This window comes from Scardinius erythrophthalmus (genome assembly GCF_964197995.2).
Source record: "Scardinius erythrophthalmus genome assembly, chromosome: 18".
NCBI lineage: Eukaryota > Metazoa > Chordata > Actinopteri > Cypriniformes > Leuciscidae > Scardinius > Scardinius erythrophthalmus.
Genome location: NC_138238.1, coordinates 31,485,764 through 31,502,110, shown reverse-complemented (window position 1 = coordinate 31,502,110; position 16,347 = coordinate 31,485,764). Strand labels below are relative to the sequence as shown.

General features: G+C 43.2%; 1 protein-coding gene across 2 annotated transcripts in view; it reads left to right on the top strand.

The window, feature by feature from the left end:
* The first annotated feature begins 357 nt into the window (after positions 1-357).
* Positions 358-16,347, top strand: part of ngfrb (nerve growth factor receptor b) — a 50,786-nt gene continuing 34,796 nt past the window's right edge. Inside the window, exon 1 of one of the 2 annotated variants that reach the window (XM_081393104.1) lies at positions 358-762. In XM_081393104.1, coding sequence (XP_081249230.1) covers positions 730-762 — 33 coding nt within the window. In that variant the 5' untranslated portion in view covers positions 358-729. The remainder of the gene's footprint in view (positions 763-16,347) is intronic. The other variant, XM_081393105.1, reaches the window with a different exon arrangement.

The following is a 16,347-nucleotide window of genomic DNA, read 5'->3' as shown; positions in this document are numbered from 1 at the left end:
TTTCTTGTTACTTTGTTAGTTTAATGTTTCATGAAAGCCTAATGCGTCGTAAACTGTCAGTTCGCATGATTTATAACCTCTTAAGATGCTGCTGCAATTATAACTTATATCTTATACTGAGTGCATAATCTAGGCAACCCCACAAAAGCCACACTCTAACCAAATTAATTTAAATAATTCAATGAAATGATTCAAATATTATAGAAATAAAGATTTTCTTAATCTCACTCCAAAACCAAACTAAATCGTGACTAGACGCGTTTCTCCACAATACTTGTTTATTTGTTTTGTTTTAATGCAATGCAACTGAGTTATTGTGTCGATGGGATGTGGATGCGGTTGGGAGGGGGAAACTCTGGACTGACATGTGTGTGTGTGTGTGTCAGACAGAGAGAGAGAGAGAGAGAGAGGGGATGTAAATCTTTCACTCTGTTCAGAGCTGTATCAGTGGACTCGCGCACTGATTGCAGTTGCTTCTCATAATTTATGAAGAGACTCCTCACCGCAAACATCAGAAGAATTCATCTGGAAAAACCCGCATTCAAGACTACGATTGCTCAATAATGCTATTCGCTTATTTGTAAAACTTAAGCGGACACACATGAGGAATGATCAGAGCGATTTGAGTCTATGAAGGAAGTATGACGCTGAATGTATTATTTCAGAGCCCATGTAAAGAGTGAATAATCTATCCGCAGTGTACTTCATCCAGGACGCACTTCATCCAGCATGTTCACTGTGACTGTAGTATTTCTGCTCGTGGTGAGTACAGTCTCCAACTCAATATGCACCTCTAGTAGCCTACTTTTTCTTGTCACACTTGAGAAAGTGGAACATCATTTATATAGCAGACTATGAGTAAATGGAGACTATTAAAAATCAGTTTAAAGACATAAAGAAATCGTGAAATGATTTTGTGCCTTTTGATTGTGGAGTTTGAAATGATTGAAATTACACAAAATAATTTTTTAACGATATTGATTTATTTTATAAATATATATATAACAAACTAATATAGTATGTGTGTGTGCGCGCGCGTGTGTATATATATATATATATATATAAGACACACATACATACATACTTTTATGTTAGATGTGATTGGTCGTGATTAATATATTTGACAGCATATCAGTGGCAAAGTCTCAATTAACCTGCATTAACCCTATGTAATGCATAGGGCACTGTACTGCATTTATAATAACTTATATTACACTTTATAATCAGATGCATATTCTCATGAATAATTTAAAACGTTATAAAATATAGTACTTATCTTTTCATGCATCTTTTAATGCATTACAAAACACACTGTCATGTTTTATAATGCATTCAATCCTTTAAATGTTTAACAATATAGACACGTGTTGTAATGCTTTATAACTGTTTATGAAAACATTTAATAGTCTAAATTATGAAGTGTATTATAAGGCATTATGAAGACCTTTATTATATAATTATTATATAAATATAGTACTTATCTATTCATGCATCTTTTAATGCATTGCAAAATGATCAAAAAACACTGTCATGTTTTATAATGCATTCAATCCTTTAAATGTTTAACAATGTAGACACGTGTCGTAATTTTTTTATAATTGTTTATGAAAACATTTAATAGCCTAAATTATGAAGTGTATTATAAGGCATTATGAAGACCTTTATTATATAATTATTATATAATGCATCATACAATGAGGCTTCATACAAACTTCAGATTGAATTGTCACGCCCACTTTGACAGACAGCACATTGTGTTCTTGCACTTGTCTCACATGCTGAAATGTTATTTTTCAGGCTAATTGTTATTTAGTTTGTGTGTGTGGGTTGAATGAGGGCTATGTGTGTGCTACTGATGATTCATCAAGTACACCACATAACTGCAGGCACATTTGTGAGCCTAACTGCTTAATTCTCAATGTTTGTACCAATTTCCTGTGTTGTGGTCACATGTCTTCTCTCGTTTCAAAACCACACCTATCTGAACAGCATGATGGGCGTGTGGGCAATAACTACTGTATGTCGCAGACTCGTAGTCAAGAGGATATCAGCCCGTGTCCTTCATATTAGTGTCATTTTTCTGGTAGCTGAATTACTGTACATTGTTTTTCCATAATATAAGCATACAAACACTTAAGCAGTATAACATGTTTTACGGATGTTTTTACTTGCTTAGAAAAAAAAGTTCCAAGTACGTGTAGACATGTTCCATTTTAGGAGAAAACAAATTAAAATGTTCTGGCAGTTGGCACACTCACCAGATCTCAAGACCCACCAAGATCTGTGTCACAAACTCAATATATCATGCAAGATGTATATGACATGTCTTAGACACATGCACAGCATTCACATTTTATGAAGAATATGTGAGTGGTTCTTTCCCCATGCAAAAGTTATATACGCAGTGCAAATGTGTACTGGGTGGTGGTCACTATAAAGTGGTTGCTTACTGGCCCAACTCTCTATGACATTTTTATAAAAAAAAAAAAAAATAAGTATGTGATTTTTTTTTTTTTTTTTTTTATCTACAAATCGGAAAATTTAATCTAGGGCTGCTAGAGGTTTGAGAAATGTGGTTTGATGACTTTTTAGAGCTTGCCATGTATCATTATGCCAAATTGCCAACTGTTTATGATACAATTCTAGAGCCTTTACAGGCTGAGGATGTGGAAAAGTAAAGTAAAATTAAAACATAAGATAAAATAGGTGCCTTTGTACTTGAATATTCTCCAAATAGACTCAAGGCTTCTGGAAAACTTAGAAAATCATATAGCATTAAAGTAGAAACTAAAGCAAGTGAGAGAGAATGAACGAGCTTCATTAGCTCCAATATGACCATTAGTGAGTCAGCTTTGCCAGAACAGTAGACGACTTTGAAATGTTGACAAGTGCCAACAGGCTATAAGGGTTAAGAGTTAAGTGCATTCAAGCATACAAACAACAGCTCTCAAACATCATAGCCTATGTGACAGACCTAATGGGAGGGAGAAACATTCTGCAGATCTGACAAATTCCTCCGCATGATATGCGCTTACATTTTTTGCCAATCATTCTGTGGTTATTCAGTATGTACCATATCTGTCATGACAACTCACTAAGTAAAAATGATGTTAGCTTGGACAGCAGGTTCTCAGTATTATAAAGGAAAACTTTGGCATTTATAAGTTTAGTGCATTTATTAAATAATCATGTGCTGATGCCTATAATAAATACAATTTTATAATAAAAAATTTAATAAAATATAAGAAATAAAGAGAAAGAGGGCTATACTTGTAACAGAGAGGCAGGATGAAGCGGAGAGAGAATCCACATGCGAGCACTACTTTAATAACAATACAAACAGGTAATACAGGGCAAACAAAGACACCCAGGACAGGATCATGGTACCGCAAACAACGACTGACAAACCACAAGAGAAACACAAGGGCAATTTATACACAGGCTAACAAGGTAACAAAAGGGGTGTGGTTGATTGTCATGGGAACACACGAGGGTAACCCAGGGACTAACAAGACACACCTGGAGAGACTAATCAACATGAAAAACTACAAAACATGGCACAAGACAGGAAATAACACAAAAGTCCTCATACAAGACATGAACACAGGCTGAGATCGTAACAATCTGTTTAGAGGGTGTGAACAATAAACAAAACCTCACAGTCTTCATAATTCTCAATTTCATTTTTTATGGTAAGTGGTTGCACACAGTTGATTTAAGCTACATTTAAACAAATGCATTAAGTTGAACTAAAGTTTAATAAGTTCAACTTAATACATTTGTTTAAATGTAGCTAGAATCAATTGTGTGCAACCACTTACCATAAAAAAATTGATTAAATTCAATGAATCATTTTATAAAAAAAATAAAATAATATATATATATATATATATATATATATATATATATATATATATATATATATATATATATATATATATATATATATATATATATATATATATATATATATTGGTATCGGTAAATTGATATATGTTCAGTTTTAATGTTATCGTTATCGGCCCAATAAGAAAATTTGGCCAATATATTTAAGCTGATAATTAATGGATTATAATTATAATAAATAATACATTTTTTTCATGTCATCACATTGTTTAGAGCTTAAAGGTGCATTGCGCAAGTCTCTGAGTTTTTGCAGAACTATGCCCCCTTCTGGCGACACACGAAACTGCAACCAGAGTTGTGCACGCGGTTACGTGGAGTTTGCGTTGGGGTTTGGGATAAACTAGAAGCCGGTCTCTTTGAAACCATCTCTACTTTTGCCAAAGTCGCTTGAGTTGTCTTCGCTGATGTGGATAATGGCGGCGAATACACAAACCTGCCAGACATAGCCAGGTGAGCGTGAACGCACATGACGTCACGCCCAGTCGATTCCGTCCCGAATCCCTCTTATTTATTTTACTGTACAGGATTATAGAGGCAATCGCAGAGATCATAGAAGGGCTCATTCAGCCCATCAGGCAATTGTTTAAGCATGTATGGGTTAGAAAAACGGGTATTTTTAACATGAAAAGTTGCTTAATGCACCTTTAAGAAACAAATGGTAAAAAAAACATTTTTGAAAAATGATATTTTATTCATATGTTATGCTATGTCCTCTGTAGTGGACACCAGGACTCAGTTGTTTAAAAAATAAAATGACATAAAATTATATGTAAAGGCAAAAACAATAGGATTTTTTTTTTTCAATCACCAATACATTTTGGGGATTCAGGTATAATATAACGGAATATAACGGAATGAATTGATACACCACTTTACTTTATGCAATATGTGGGTAAAATGGCCAGAAATGAATATTCCCATTCAATGCAATGTATCTTTACACTGTATCTAATTTGCACATTAATGTGTGATAAACATGATTTAAGTCCTGGTGTGCTCTACAGTGGACATGTATTAAATCAATGCCCTGTTCTGTAACAGAAAGTCATTTTTTTTATTTGAAACCACATAACATTTTCCTGAGATGTTGGTTTATGAAATACAGTTTGAAAAGTAGTCTGAATTAAATTATAATTACAATATATTATTATATTTCCATACACGCGCTACATTTTATCACTAAATAAATGTCAGACATTTTTAAAGACCAAGGAGAAGTTGTTTTCGTGGTGAAACCTCCAAACATTTGGTATCTCTGAAAAGCCCTGATTGTGCTCTTTACAGGACATGTGACATGCATGATGTCAGAGAAATTCACTAAAAAAGAATGTCCACTACAGTGGACAAAAGTCTATTCCTGGGGCCCAGGAGGATATAGGCTACATAAAATTATAATGAGAATAATGGGTTTTAATTGTGAGACTTTTGTTTTTGTAATCAGGCTCTCAAAAATTATATACAAATTTGGATTTAGATTTATCGGCCAATATATCGGTTATCGGCTTTCAAATATAAAATAATTATTGGTTATCGGTCTCCGCCAAAATTTTCACATCGGTCATCCCTACAAAAAACATAAAAGAACTTTGCTGTGTGAGTATTTCTCAATTCTACATATATCACCTTTAAGATATTATACATCATGGTTTTCTGTAAAGCTTTGAAACAATGTGTATTGTGAAAAGCACTATACAAATAAATTTGACTCACTCGGAACACCTTAGAAATGACAAAGCAGCACGCTTTTCAATTTCAATATGCTTGCAGGACAAGCACCATTCCCATTTTCTATAGAACGTGTAAAAATGTGGTTAAAGTTCACTGAAATTAGACAATTTCACAATCATGAAGATTTGACACCAATGATTTGACAAATTACCAGCCAAATGCTGATGAAGGCATTTCGTTAGAACCATTCTTAGTTGAATGAGTAATGAAAATAAATATGCTTTGAAACGTTACACTACTGATTGTATCTGCCTAAACAAAACTGCACAAGATACAGCAGCTTGGCCTCCAGTAATGCTGAATGTGACTGCAAACAGGTTCTATGACATGCGTCGTTGTTTTTGACCCTTCACACATTTCTAAAAACTTTGTGCGGCCAAATCTCTGAAGTTACCAATTTGAGTCATGGGCTGCTGAAATTTTGGGGGTTGTTGACCTTTACCTGAGTTGGAATGCTCCTGTAGGGGTGTGTTTGTGTTTTTATGTGTGTGTGGAGGAGGTTACCCATGCCAGGGGGTAATGTGAGGGACAGGTAGAAACGAAGGGAATGTTAATTTGTGCTTACCCAACCTCCTCTTTTTTTCACTCATCTCTGTCACTTCTCCAGCTGACTCACAAACGCCTTGAGGGACTCATCTAATCTCTCTTTCATTCTTTTATCTCTGTCTTTCTTCTCACTCTTTTAAACGTCATTCCACACACCTGTGTTTAACGTCGTTACTCTGACAGCCAGCCAATCACCTCTTGACATTCATGTCACACCCATCAACCATGAAACAGCTGCATCAGTATGAGGCTTATGTTGCCTTCAAGTTATGTTGGAAATATCGTATTTATGTGATGCGCACATGACTGGCATGACAATGTGAGATTTGGAAGTGGGAAAATACCATTTCTCATCAAGAGAAAAATAAAATACATAAAGCATTCCTGAATTATTTTTTACATAATAAGCATTAAACGGTCTCAAAAAGTAAAATTAATTTAAAAAATAAAAAGTAAATAAAAAATAAAAGTTACACTTTGAGATATAAAGTTGCCATTACAAGACAAAATGTCGCAACTGCAAGATATAAACTCACATTTGCAAGATATGAAGGCGCAATTATGAGATACAAAAATTGCAACTGGGAGATATGTCACAATTATAAGAATTAAAGTTACAGTTGCAAGATTTATATGATTTAGTTTTATATGATTTAGTCAGTTTAGTTCTGACAAATGGAACAGAAAGAGTATAACAATTTTCAGACCGGAGGGAATATTTCCCAACACTTTTCTGTTGAATAAGACAACCTAGATACGAAGGCAACAACCCCAGAATAGTTTTATAAATAATTAGGTAACAGTTCATTTTCCTTCTAATGGACAGAGAGGGCCAGGCTACTCTGTTATACAAAGTGCAATGATGAGTTAAAGGTTTACAATCTGATATAAATCTTAAAGCACTATGATAAACGGCATCCAAAGAAGAGAGAAGATAAGAAGGAGCAAATTGATACACCACATCACCGTAATCAAGTACAGGCAAAAAAAAAAGTAGCAGAAACTAACCTCTTTCTTACATTAAATGTAAAACAAAACGTGTTTCTAAAATAAAACCCAAGCTTTTCTTTTTTCTTTTTTTCTTTAATTGAGTTGTGAGAGCTAAAAGATAATGTATCATCAACAATGATGCCAAGATATTTATACTCTTTTACTAACTCAATCACATTACCTTGTGAAGTCTAGAGAGGAATAAGATTGTCTACTACCTTTTCCGAGCTTGAAAAGAAAAAGCTTGGTTTTATCAGCGTTCAAAACAAGTTTTAGTGTATGAAGCCGTGACTGAATGGCATCAAAAGCCATTTGAAGCTTAAGCAAGGCTTGCTGTTTAGAAGGTGCACCACAATACATGACAGTGTCATCTGCATAAAAGTGAAAATTTGCATCCTGAATATCACAATCAAGACTATTTATGTAGATAGTAAATAAAAGAGGCCCCAACACAGATCCTTGGGGAACAACTTTAACAATCGTACTCGGTTACTAACGTAACCTCGGTTCTCTCTAGAAGAGGGAACGAGTACTGCGTTCGTAGAACGCTGCGGGAAAAGTCTCTTTTCACGAAATACTGAAGCAAAATTATCCTTAATTTTCATATTTGTAAAACGCATTGCAGCAGTGCACAGCCATGGCGAGACGGCTCGCTCACTCATTGGCTGTTCTGCGGCAACTGCATGAGCCTATCGAGCGAGGGCTGATGCAATATCAGACCAATGAGAGCGCTTCGCGCGCTCCTCGTCACATCCCGCCGAAACGGGTGTGGCCATCCCCTATAAAAGGAGCTCGAGTAGGCTGATTCAACTGGTTTTCATCGCCGAAGCGAACCAGAGCGAACCGCGCGCACGGCAGGGAACGCAGTACTCGTTCCCTCTTCTAGAGAGAACCGAGGTTACGTTAGTAACCGAGTACGTTCTCTTACGAGAGTTCTCTCGTACTGCGTTCGTAGAACGCTGCGGGAACCACTTGTAAGACGCCGTGCGTGCTGGGATGAGAAAACACCGACCACTGGAAGCTAGTCCAGGTATACAGTGCATAATCACCCGGTAGACTTCGGAGAGTCTGGAGGGGGGGGGGGCAACCACCCTCAGATAGCTGCGTCCTAAGACGCGATATAACATCACATAGGCAGGGGGAGGCCTGGCTAATGTGGGAAATGTGGGTCTTACGCAAATTTTTGCCCAGATATATGCGCCCTTAGGCGCGAAACAGCGCCACATAGGCAGGGGAAAAACCTGGCTGATGTGGGAGATGTGGGTCTTACGTAATTTCGCCCAATGGATGCGCCCTTAAGCGCGATACAACGTCACATAGGCAGGGAGAGCCTGGCTAATGTGGGAAATGTGGGACTTACACACTTTCGCCCAAATAGGTGCGTTCTAGACGCGATATAACATCACATAGGCAGGAGGGAGCCTGGCTAATGTGGGAAAACATGGGTCTTACACAATTCTGCCCAGAGAACTTCGGCGGCGCTGTGCGTCTGCGATATCAGTGCCGTGTTAGACAGCTGACTCGAATACGCCGAAAACACTTGGCTTGCAAGTGCGGTGAAGTATTCGGTGGCGTTGTGCGCCTGCGAAATCAGTGTCGTGGTAGACAGCTGATACGGCTAAACCGAAAACAACCTGGCCTGCAAGGCGGGAACTTCTAGGTTGTAGAACCTTATGAATGTAGACGGCGAGGCCCAGCCCGCCGCCGTACATATTTCCTGTAAGGAAATCCCGCTAGACCAGGCCCACGATGAGGCAACGCCTCTCGTGGAATGCGCTCTAATGCCCAACGGGCACTGAAGGCCCTTGGTAGTATAAGCCATTGTTATGGCGTCAACCACCCATCTGGACAGGCTCTGTTTCGAAATAGCCGTTCCCTTGGAACGTCCACTGAACGAGACAAAGAGCTGCTCCGTCTGTCTGAAGGCAGCGGAGCGGGACACATAAGCTCTTAACGCCCTAACGGGGCAAAGACAGCTCGAGTCCCCTTCCTCGTTTGACCCCGGCAGGGCAGACAGGGAAATAACCTGAGCCCTAAACGGAGTGTTGAGGGATTTCGGCACGTAGCCGTGCTTAGGTTTGAGTATGACTTTGGAGTCATTGGGCCCAAACTCCAAGCACGTTGGACTCACAGAGAGCGCGTGCAGATCGCCTATGCGCTTCACCGAAGCGAGGGCCATCAAAAACACCGTTTTGAAAGACAGATGTTTGAGGCTAACAGATTGGATAGGCTCAAAGGGGGGGCCTTTCATGGCTGCCAAGACCGTAGAAAGGTCCCACACCGGGACTGAGGGAGGTCTGGGGGGATTCAGCCTCCTAGCTCCCCTGAGGAAGCGGATGACTAAATCATTCCTACCCAGTGACTGGCCTGGCGTTGCTGTCGAGCACGCTGCGATAGCCGCCACATAGACTTTGAGCGTGGAAGGGGATCTGCCCTTATCCAACAGCTCTTGTAGGAAGGAGAGAACCTCCGTCACCTCACAATCGAGGGGTGACAGGCCCCGAGCTGTACACCAGCTGGAGAAAACCGACCACTTCGAGGCATAAAGCCGCCTGGTGGAAGGCGCTCTAGCCTGAGTGATGGTGTTCAGCACTCCATCCGTGAGGCTAACGGGTAACCGTTGAACGTCCACGCATGAAGGGACCACAGCTCTGGGTGTGGGTGCCAAATCGAGCCCCTGGCCTGCGAGAGGAGATCTCTCCTCAATGGCACTGGCCATGGAGCGGAGTCTGCTAACTGCATCAGGACTGGAAACCAGGCTTGGTTGTCCCAGAACGGTGCTATAAGCAGTACCGGGCATTTCACTTCACTGACTCGCTCCAGCACCTGAGGTAGGAGGGAGACTGGGGGAAACGCGTATAGCGGGCAGTGCGGCCACTTGTGGGACAGCGCGCTGTTGTTCTTTGAAAAGAACACGGGGCAATGAGCGTTTTCTGGGGACGCGAAAAGGTCCACCTCCGCTCTGCCGAATCTCCGCCACAACAGCCGGACTGTTTGTGGGTGTAGAGACCATTCGCCCGTGGGAACATTGTTCCTGGACAGCCTGTCTGGACCCAGGTTGAGTGTCCCGGGCACATGCACCGCTCTCAGCGAGCTCAGGTTGCGCTGAGCCCATATTAGGAGGCGCTCGGCCAGCCTGTAAAGGGAACTGGAACCGAGGCCGCCTTGGCGATTTATGTAGGACACCACGGCCGTGTTGTCCGAGCGGACTACGACGTGTTGGTCCTTGATGTGGGGACAAAAGCGCGTCAGCGCGTTGTGAACTGCTAGCATTTCCAGGCAGTTGATATGATGGAGCTTTTCTCGTTCTGACCAGAGGCCAAAGAACGGCCTGCCCTCGAGAAGCGCTCCCCATCCCGAGGTGGATGCGTCCGTAGACACCACTTTCACTCTCGAGGAAGTCCCCAGGCTTACACCTGAACGGTACCAATCGCCCGCCGCCCATGGTCTCAGGGCTGCTGCGCAGTCTTGATCGACTTTGAGGCGCAATCGGCTGAGTGCCCACGCTCCGCGTGGCACTCGCGCTTTCAACCAGAACTGCAGAGGGCGCATGCGAAGCAGGCCCAGCTGGAGAACTGATGATGCTGAGGCCATGAGGCCCAGCATCCTCTGAAAACGTTTGAGCGGGATAATCGCACCGCAGCGGAAGGACCTCGCTGCGTGCTGTATGCGCAGCGCGCGCTGTTGCGACAGCCGCGCCGTCATAGAACGAGAGTCCAGAACGATGCCCAGAAACGAAATAGTTTGGCTGGGGTTCAAGGAGCTCTTCGTCCAATTGATCGTGATACCAAGATTCTCGAGGTGATCGAGTAACATGGTTCTGTGCTCCACGAGCTGAGATCGTGATTGAGCTATGATCAGCCAGTCGTCCAAATAGTTCAGCACTCGCATGCCCCTGAGTCTGAGGGGGGCGAGCGCTGCGTCCATGCACTTCGTAAATGTACGGGGTGCCAGGGACAAGCCGAATGGCAGGACTGTATACTGGTATGCCCGACCCTCGAAGGCGAATCTCAAGAATCGCCTGTGGCGTGACGCTATCTGTATTTGGAAATACGCGTCCTTTAGATCTATCGACATAAACCAGTCTTCTCGGCGAATGTGCGCGAGGATTTTGCTGGTTGTGAGCATTTTGAAACTGCGTTTCACTAAAGCTCTGTTTAGTCGTCTTAGATCTAGTATGGGTCTGATACCACCGTCCTTTTTGGGGACTAGGAAGTATCTGCTGTATAGCCCCCCTTCGCTTTGAGCTTGGGATACATGTTGTATCGCCCCTTTGCTCAACAGTTTTGATATTTCGGCGCGAAGCAGGTGTGCTACTTCTGAATTCACCGTAGTTTCGACGCGCGCTGTGAAGCGTGGAGGGCGCCGACAAAACTGTAGCGAGAAGCCTCTCTTTATAATGTCTAGCACCCAGTCCGAAACCCCTGGAAGCGCGGCCCATGCGTCTGCATGGCCGGCTAGGGGTTGGATGCGAAGCGCGCTCTGTTCGCTGTGCGACGGCGGCGCTTCGGGGCGCGCTAGCATAGGCGTTACGCCTGTGACATTTGAGGCGGGGAGCGCGCATAATACAGCGGGCAACACGCTCATCCTCGACCCCGCTACAGTGTTTATCTGAACGAGGGAGGTCTGAGAAGGTCTCATGGGACTCATGCAGCCTACAAGTGAACGTGGGCGGGGACCGGGCACGTTTACTGCTTTGGCCGCGCTGTCTGCTTGAACAGAGCGGGTGCTCACAGGTCCCGTTTTTACAGGGAGCCTGTGGCTTGCCACACATAGCGTTTGTGGGCACTGGGAAGTGGGCACTTTGACTATGTTTGTGGCGCGATCGAACTGTGTCGATCTTATGAGTACGGGCCCTGTGTGCAGGGCTGTGCTTGTGTGTAGGGATGGGCACAGGGAAGTGGGCATCAACACTACATTTATAGCACCATCGGCCTTGGCCGGGACACCAGAAAATACACTCTTTTCGGGATTTATCTGGGTAGCCGTAAAAACGGCTTTTGTGTGCAGGCAAGCGGGCAGCTGTGCGGGCTTGTGCTCTGCTGAGAACGCTGAAGCAGTCGCAATTCCTGGGACTGAGACAGCGGTGCGCTTTGGTGAGGGCCCGGTCGCAACGGGGCTTACACACCTGCGCTTTCCTAGGCGTGCTAGGACTTCTTTGGGGCTTCCGGCTTCAACACAACCCTTGGTCGCGGCCCGCGGTGAGTGGGGCGGCGGCTGGTAGAGCGAGAGCGAGGGCGTGAGCTGCGCTGCTGTCGCTGAGAGGGGGCGGCCGGAGGCTGAGGCTGTGAGCTCCGAGGGGCCTGTTTCTCACGGCCCGCTGCGGAACTGGAGCGCTTCGGTAGGAAGTGCTTGAATGCCTGTGACGCTTTCTGGGCTTCGGAAAATCTCTCCACGAACTCGGAGAGAGAAGATCCAAAGAGGCCAGCGGAGGATAGCGGGGCGTCGAGGAACGCGTTGCGCTCTGCATCAGCCATCTCCGTGAGCGTCAGCCACAAATGCCTCTCGGCTACGGTAGCGGAAGCCATACAGCGTCCCATGGCTTGTGCTGCAGCCTTGGTAGCGCGGAGGGAAAGATCCGACGCGCTTCTCAGGTCCGTGATGCAGATAGCTTCAGGTCCTATCTCGTCCAGTTTGCGGAGGAGATCGCCTTGGAACACCTGAAGCGTGGCCATGGTGTGCAGGGCCGATGCCGCCTGCCCAGCGGCGGAGAAGATCCGCGCGAGCAGCGACGACGTCATGCGGCAGGCTTTCGACGGCAGCACTGGCTTAGTCCGCCGTCCAGCAGAGGGCGGGCAAAGGTGGGCTGCTATCGCCTGTTCCACCGGCGGCAGAGTGAGGTAGCCTCGATCCTGAGCATTATCCAGGGAGGAAAATGCTGGGGATACAGACGAACGTGTTCGTGCAGAAAAGGGAGCGTTCCAGGCCTTCGCCACTTCTTCATGAAGCTCAGGAAGAAACGGAGCGGGCTTAGACACAGGAGAAGAACGCTCACCAGGGAGGAAGCTACCATCAAGCCGGGTGCGCGAGGGGAGTTCCGGTGCAGACCACTCGAGGCCGAGGCTCGCCGCGGCCAACGCGAGTACTCGCATGAGCTCCCTCTCGATGCTAGCTCTAGCCGACGGCTTTCGGGCAGGAGGCGTGAGATCCGCAGAGCTCGCCCAGTCTTCACTGCCTGAAGCTAGCAGAGAGCAGGAATCCTTTTCGACCGACTCGACTTCAGAAACAACTTCCTCAGATGAAGCGGCGGCAGACTGCGGGCGCTGAGCATCAGGAAGTGCTTCGGGGGAAGCCGGTGAAGCTGGCGGGCGAGCCGGCGAGCTTTGTCGGGAAGAGGTGGGTTCCGGGGCCCGCTGCGAGCGGCGCTTCTTACGGCGCGGCAACGCGGCGGGGGGCGCAGGCTCGGAGAACTGTGCCAGGCGAGTCCGCAGAGTCGCCATCGGCAAAAGCTCGCAGTGAGGGCAGCCGCCGTCAGCGAGCGCGAGCGCTGCGTGTTCTTCGCCCAGACAGAAGACGCAAATAACATGGCGGTCTCCATCGATGAGCGGGGCTCGGCACGAGCCACAGGATGGCATCTTGAAAAAGACGCGGCTCTTTTAGGGGTGAGTGTTCGGGAACACTGCACACACACATACACAAAACAGAGCAGATAAAGGATATGAAGCGCCGGAAAGCGCAGCAGGTACGGCAGTAGAAGGCGGCGAGGCCAGCGGCTTCGAGGGCTCGTCCCGCTGAAAAGCTTGCCTCGACGACGCTTGCTTCTCCGTGATCCAGCGATGCGTGAGCTTCGCTGAAGAGATGAAAATCAGTTGAATCAGCCTACTCGAGCTCCTTTTATAGGGGATGGCCACACCCGTTTCGGCGGGATGTGACGAGGAGCGCGCGAAGCGCTCTCATTGGTCTGATATTGCATCAGCCCTCGCTCGATAGGCTCATGCAGTTGCCGCAGAACAGCCAATGAGTGAGCGAGCCGTCTCGCCATGGCTGTGCACTGCTGCAATGCGTTTTACAAATATGAAAATTAAGGATAATTTTGCTTCAGTATTTCGTGAAAAGAGACTTTTCCCGCAGCGTTCTACGAACGCAGTACGAGAGAACTCTCGTAAGAGAACTCCAATAGTCCTGAATGTTTACCTTCAGCCTGAACACACTGAGTTCTTTCACTTAAATAATTTCTAAACCAGAAAATAACATGATTTGATAAACCAACACTCTCTAGTCTTTGCAACAATATTTTATGATCCACTGTGTCGAAAGCCTTAGATAAATCAATAAAAAGGAAGCGCAATAATCACCTTCATCCACTGTACATTCCACAATATCATTTAAAACTTTCAGAACGGCTGTTGTGGTATATGTTTTTTACGAAACCCTGATTGATTGATTATTATTGATTACTTTGTTTACATTCAAATAACAGGTCAACTGGTCACTAATAACACTTTCAAAATGTTTTGATATGACACACAGCTTTGAGATTGGCCTATAATTATCTAATATAGTGGGATCTCCCCCTTTTAATAAGGGAACAACAAAAGCTGATTTCCAAATTTCCGGGTAACACCAGTATCTAGTGAAAGATTAAAAAAAATAAGTTAAAGGGGTTGAAATAATATCAGCTGCTAATTTCAAATACATAGGTTTCCACAGTCAGGGCCTGGTGATTTATTTATATCAAGTGATTTAAGTGCTTTATGGACATCGGAACTCTTGATATGTTCAAAAGTGAACTCCTCCTTTTTAAAATAAGTTTCTGCACTGACAAAATCATAATCTGAACGTAGAGATTTTGCTTAAGATTTTGTGACTCAACTGATGACCCAGAGGCAATAAAATACTTAAAATAATTAAGCATTTGCTCTCTATCAGATATACTAGTAGAATCCGTATTTATACATGAAGGAAAATTAGAGGAATTTTTGTTACCCGGTATATACTTTATATTCTGCCAAAATGTCTTGGGATTATTTAAATTTGTAGTAGTTTTTGCAATAAAATAATCAGCTTTAGGTTTCCTAATGGCGACTGTACATCTATTTTGAAGCTGTCTAAAACAAATCCAGTCAGAACGGGTTATCCCTGCCTTTAACTCTAAATTTCTTAAATGGTGCATGCCTATTAATAACCGATGTAAAACCATCATTAAAATATTGCCAGGCAAACTAAAGTTTAAAGTCACAATTTTGTTTTTACTCTGAGGCAGAAACAAGCTTACATAGAATTGAAAGCACAAATTTTATGAATGATTACCACAGAAATGCATTCTGCTCACGTTTCACGAATGAGGCCCATAATGAGCATCCCATTCTTTTTGCCAAAACCTATATTTATTAGTTAGAAAAATAAATGTTCATGTCAGTATTTTAGCCAAAATCACAACGTTGTAGGCAATTTTAAGAACAAAGTATGGATTTGTGTACCAAGAATGACTTACATTTGCGAGATATTAAGTCACAAAAATTACATTTGGGAGATATGAAGTTGCAATTATGAGATTTAAAGTTACAATTTAGATATAAATTGTAATTTATATCTAAATATCTTATATCTTTATTTATAAGATATAAAGTCGTAATTACCTTCTTTTGTTTTAGCTTCCACAAAGCACTAATTTTACGATTACCACAGAAATGTATTCTGCTCACGTTTCACGAATGAGGCCCCTGATGTGCATCCATTGCTTTTCATTTTGCTGAACTAGTGCCAAACCCTATATTCATCAGTAAGAAAAAAAGAAAGCAGTTTTTCACATCAATTTAATTTCAGCTAGAATCAAACGCACATCACGTTGTAATTGCGATTTTTAAATTTGATAACAAAATAGAGATTTCCAAGAATGACTTACAGGCATCATAAATTATTTGCTATTTTATCTTGTGAACGTAAATACAAATCTTTAGACAGAAGACATGCTTTGAAAGACAGAATGCCCTGATCAGCTGCCATTCTTTGGCTGTACCTGTCAATCATTCAGTTAGATGTTCAAACGAAAGGCTGTTTTCGGAGAATTGAATTAAGGTTAAATGTACCATGAAGATTTTCTAGTAAAATGCATGTATTCCCTTTTGACTCTCTCTGATTTCTCCAAAGTAATGCTGTTGATAGGCATCATCAGATATTACCAAGACTAAATAAGTTTTGCTACATTGTTATATAAATAGTATTTTTGGCTCGGAG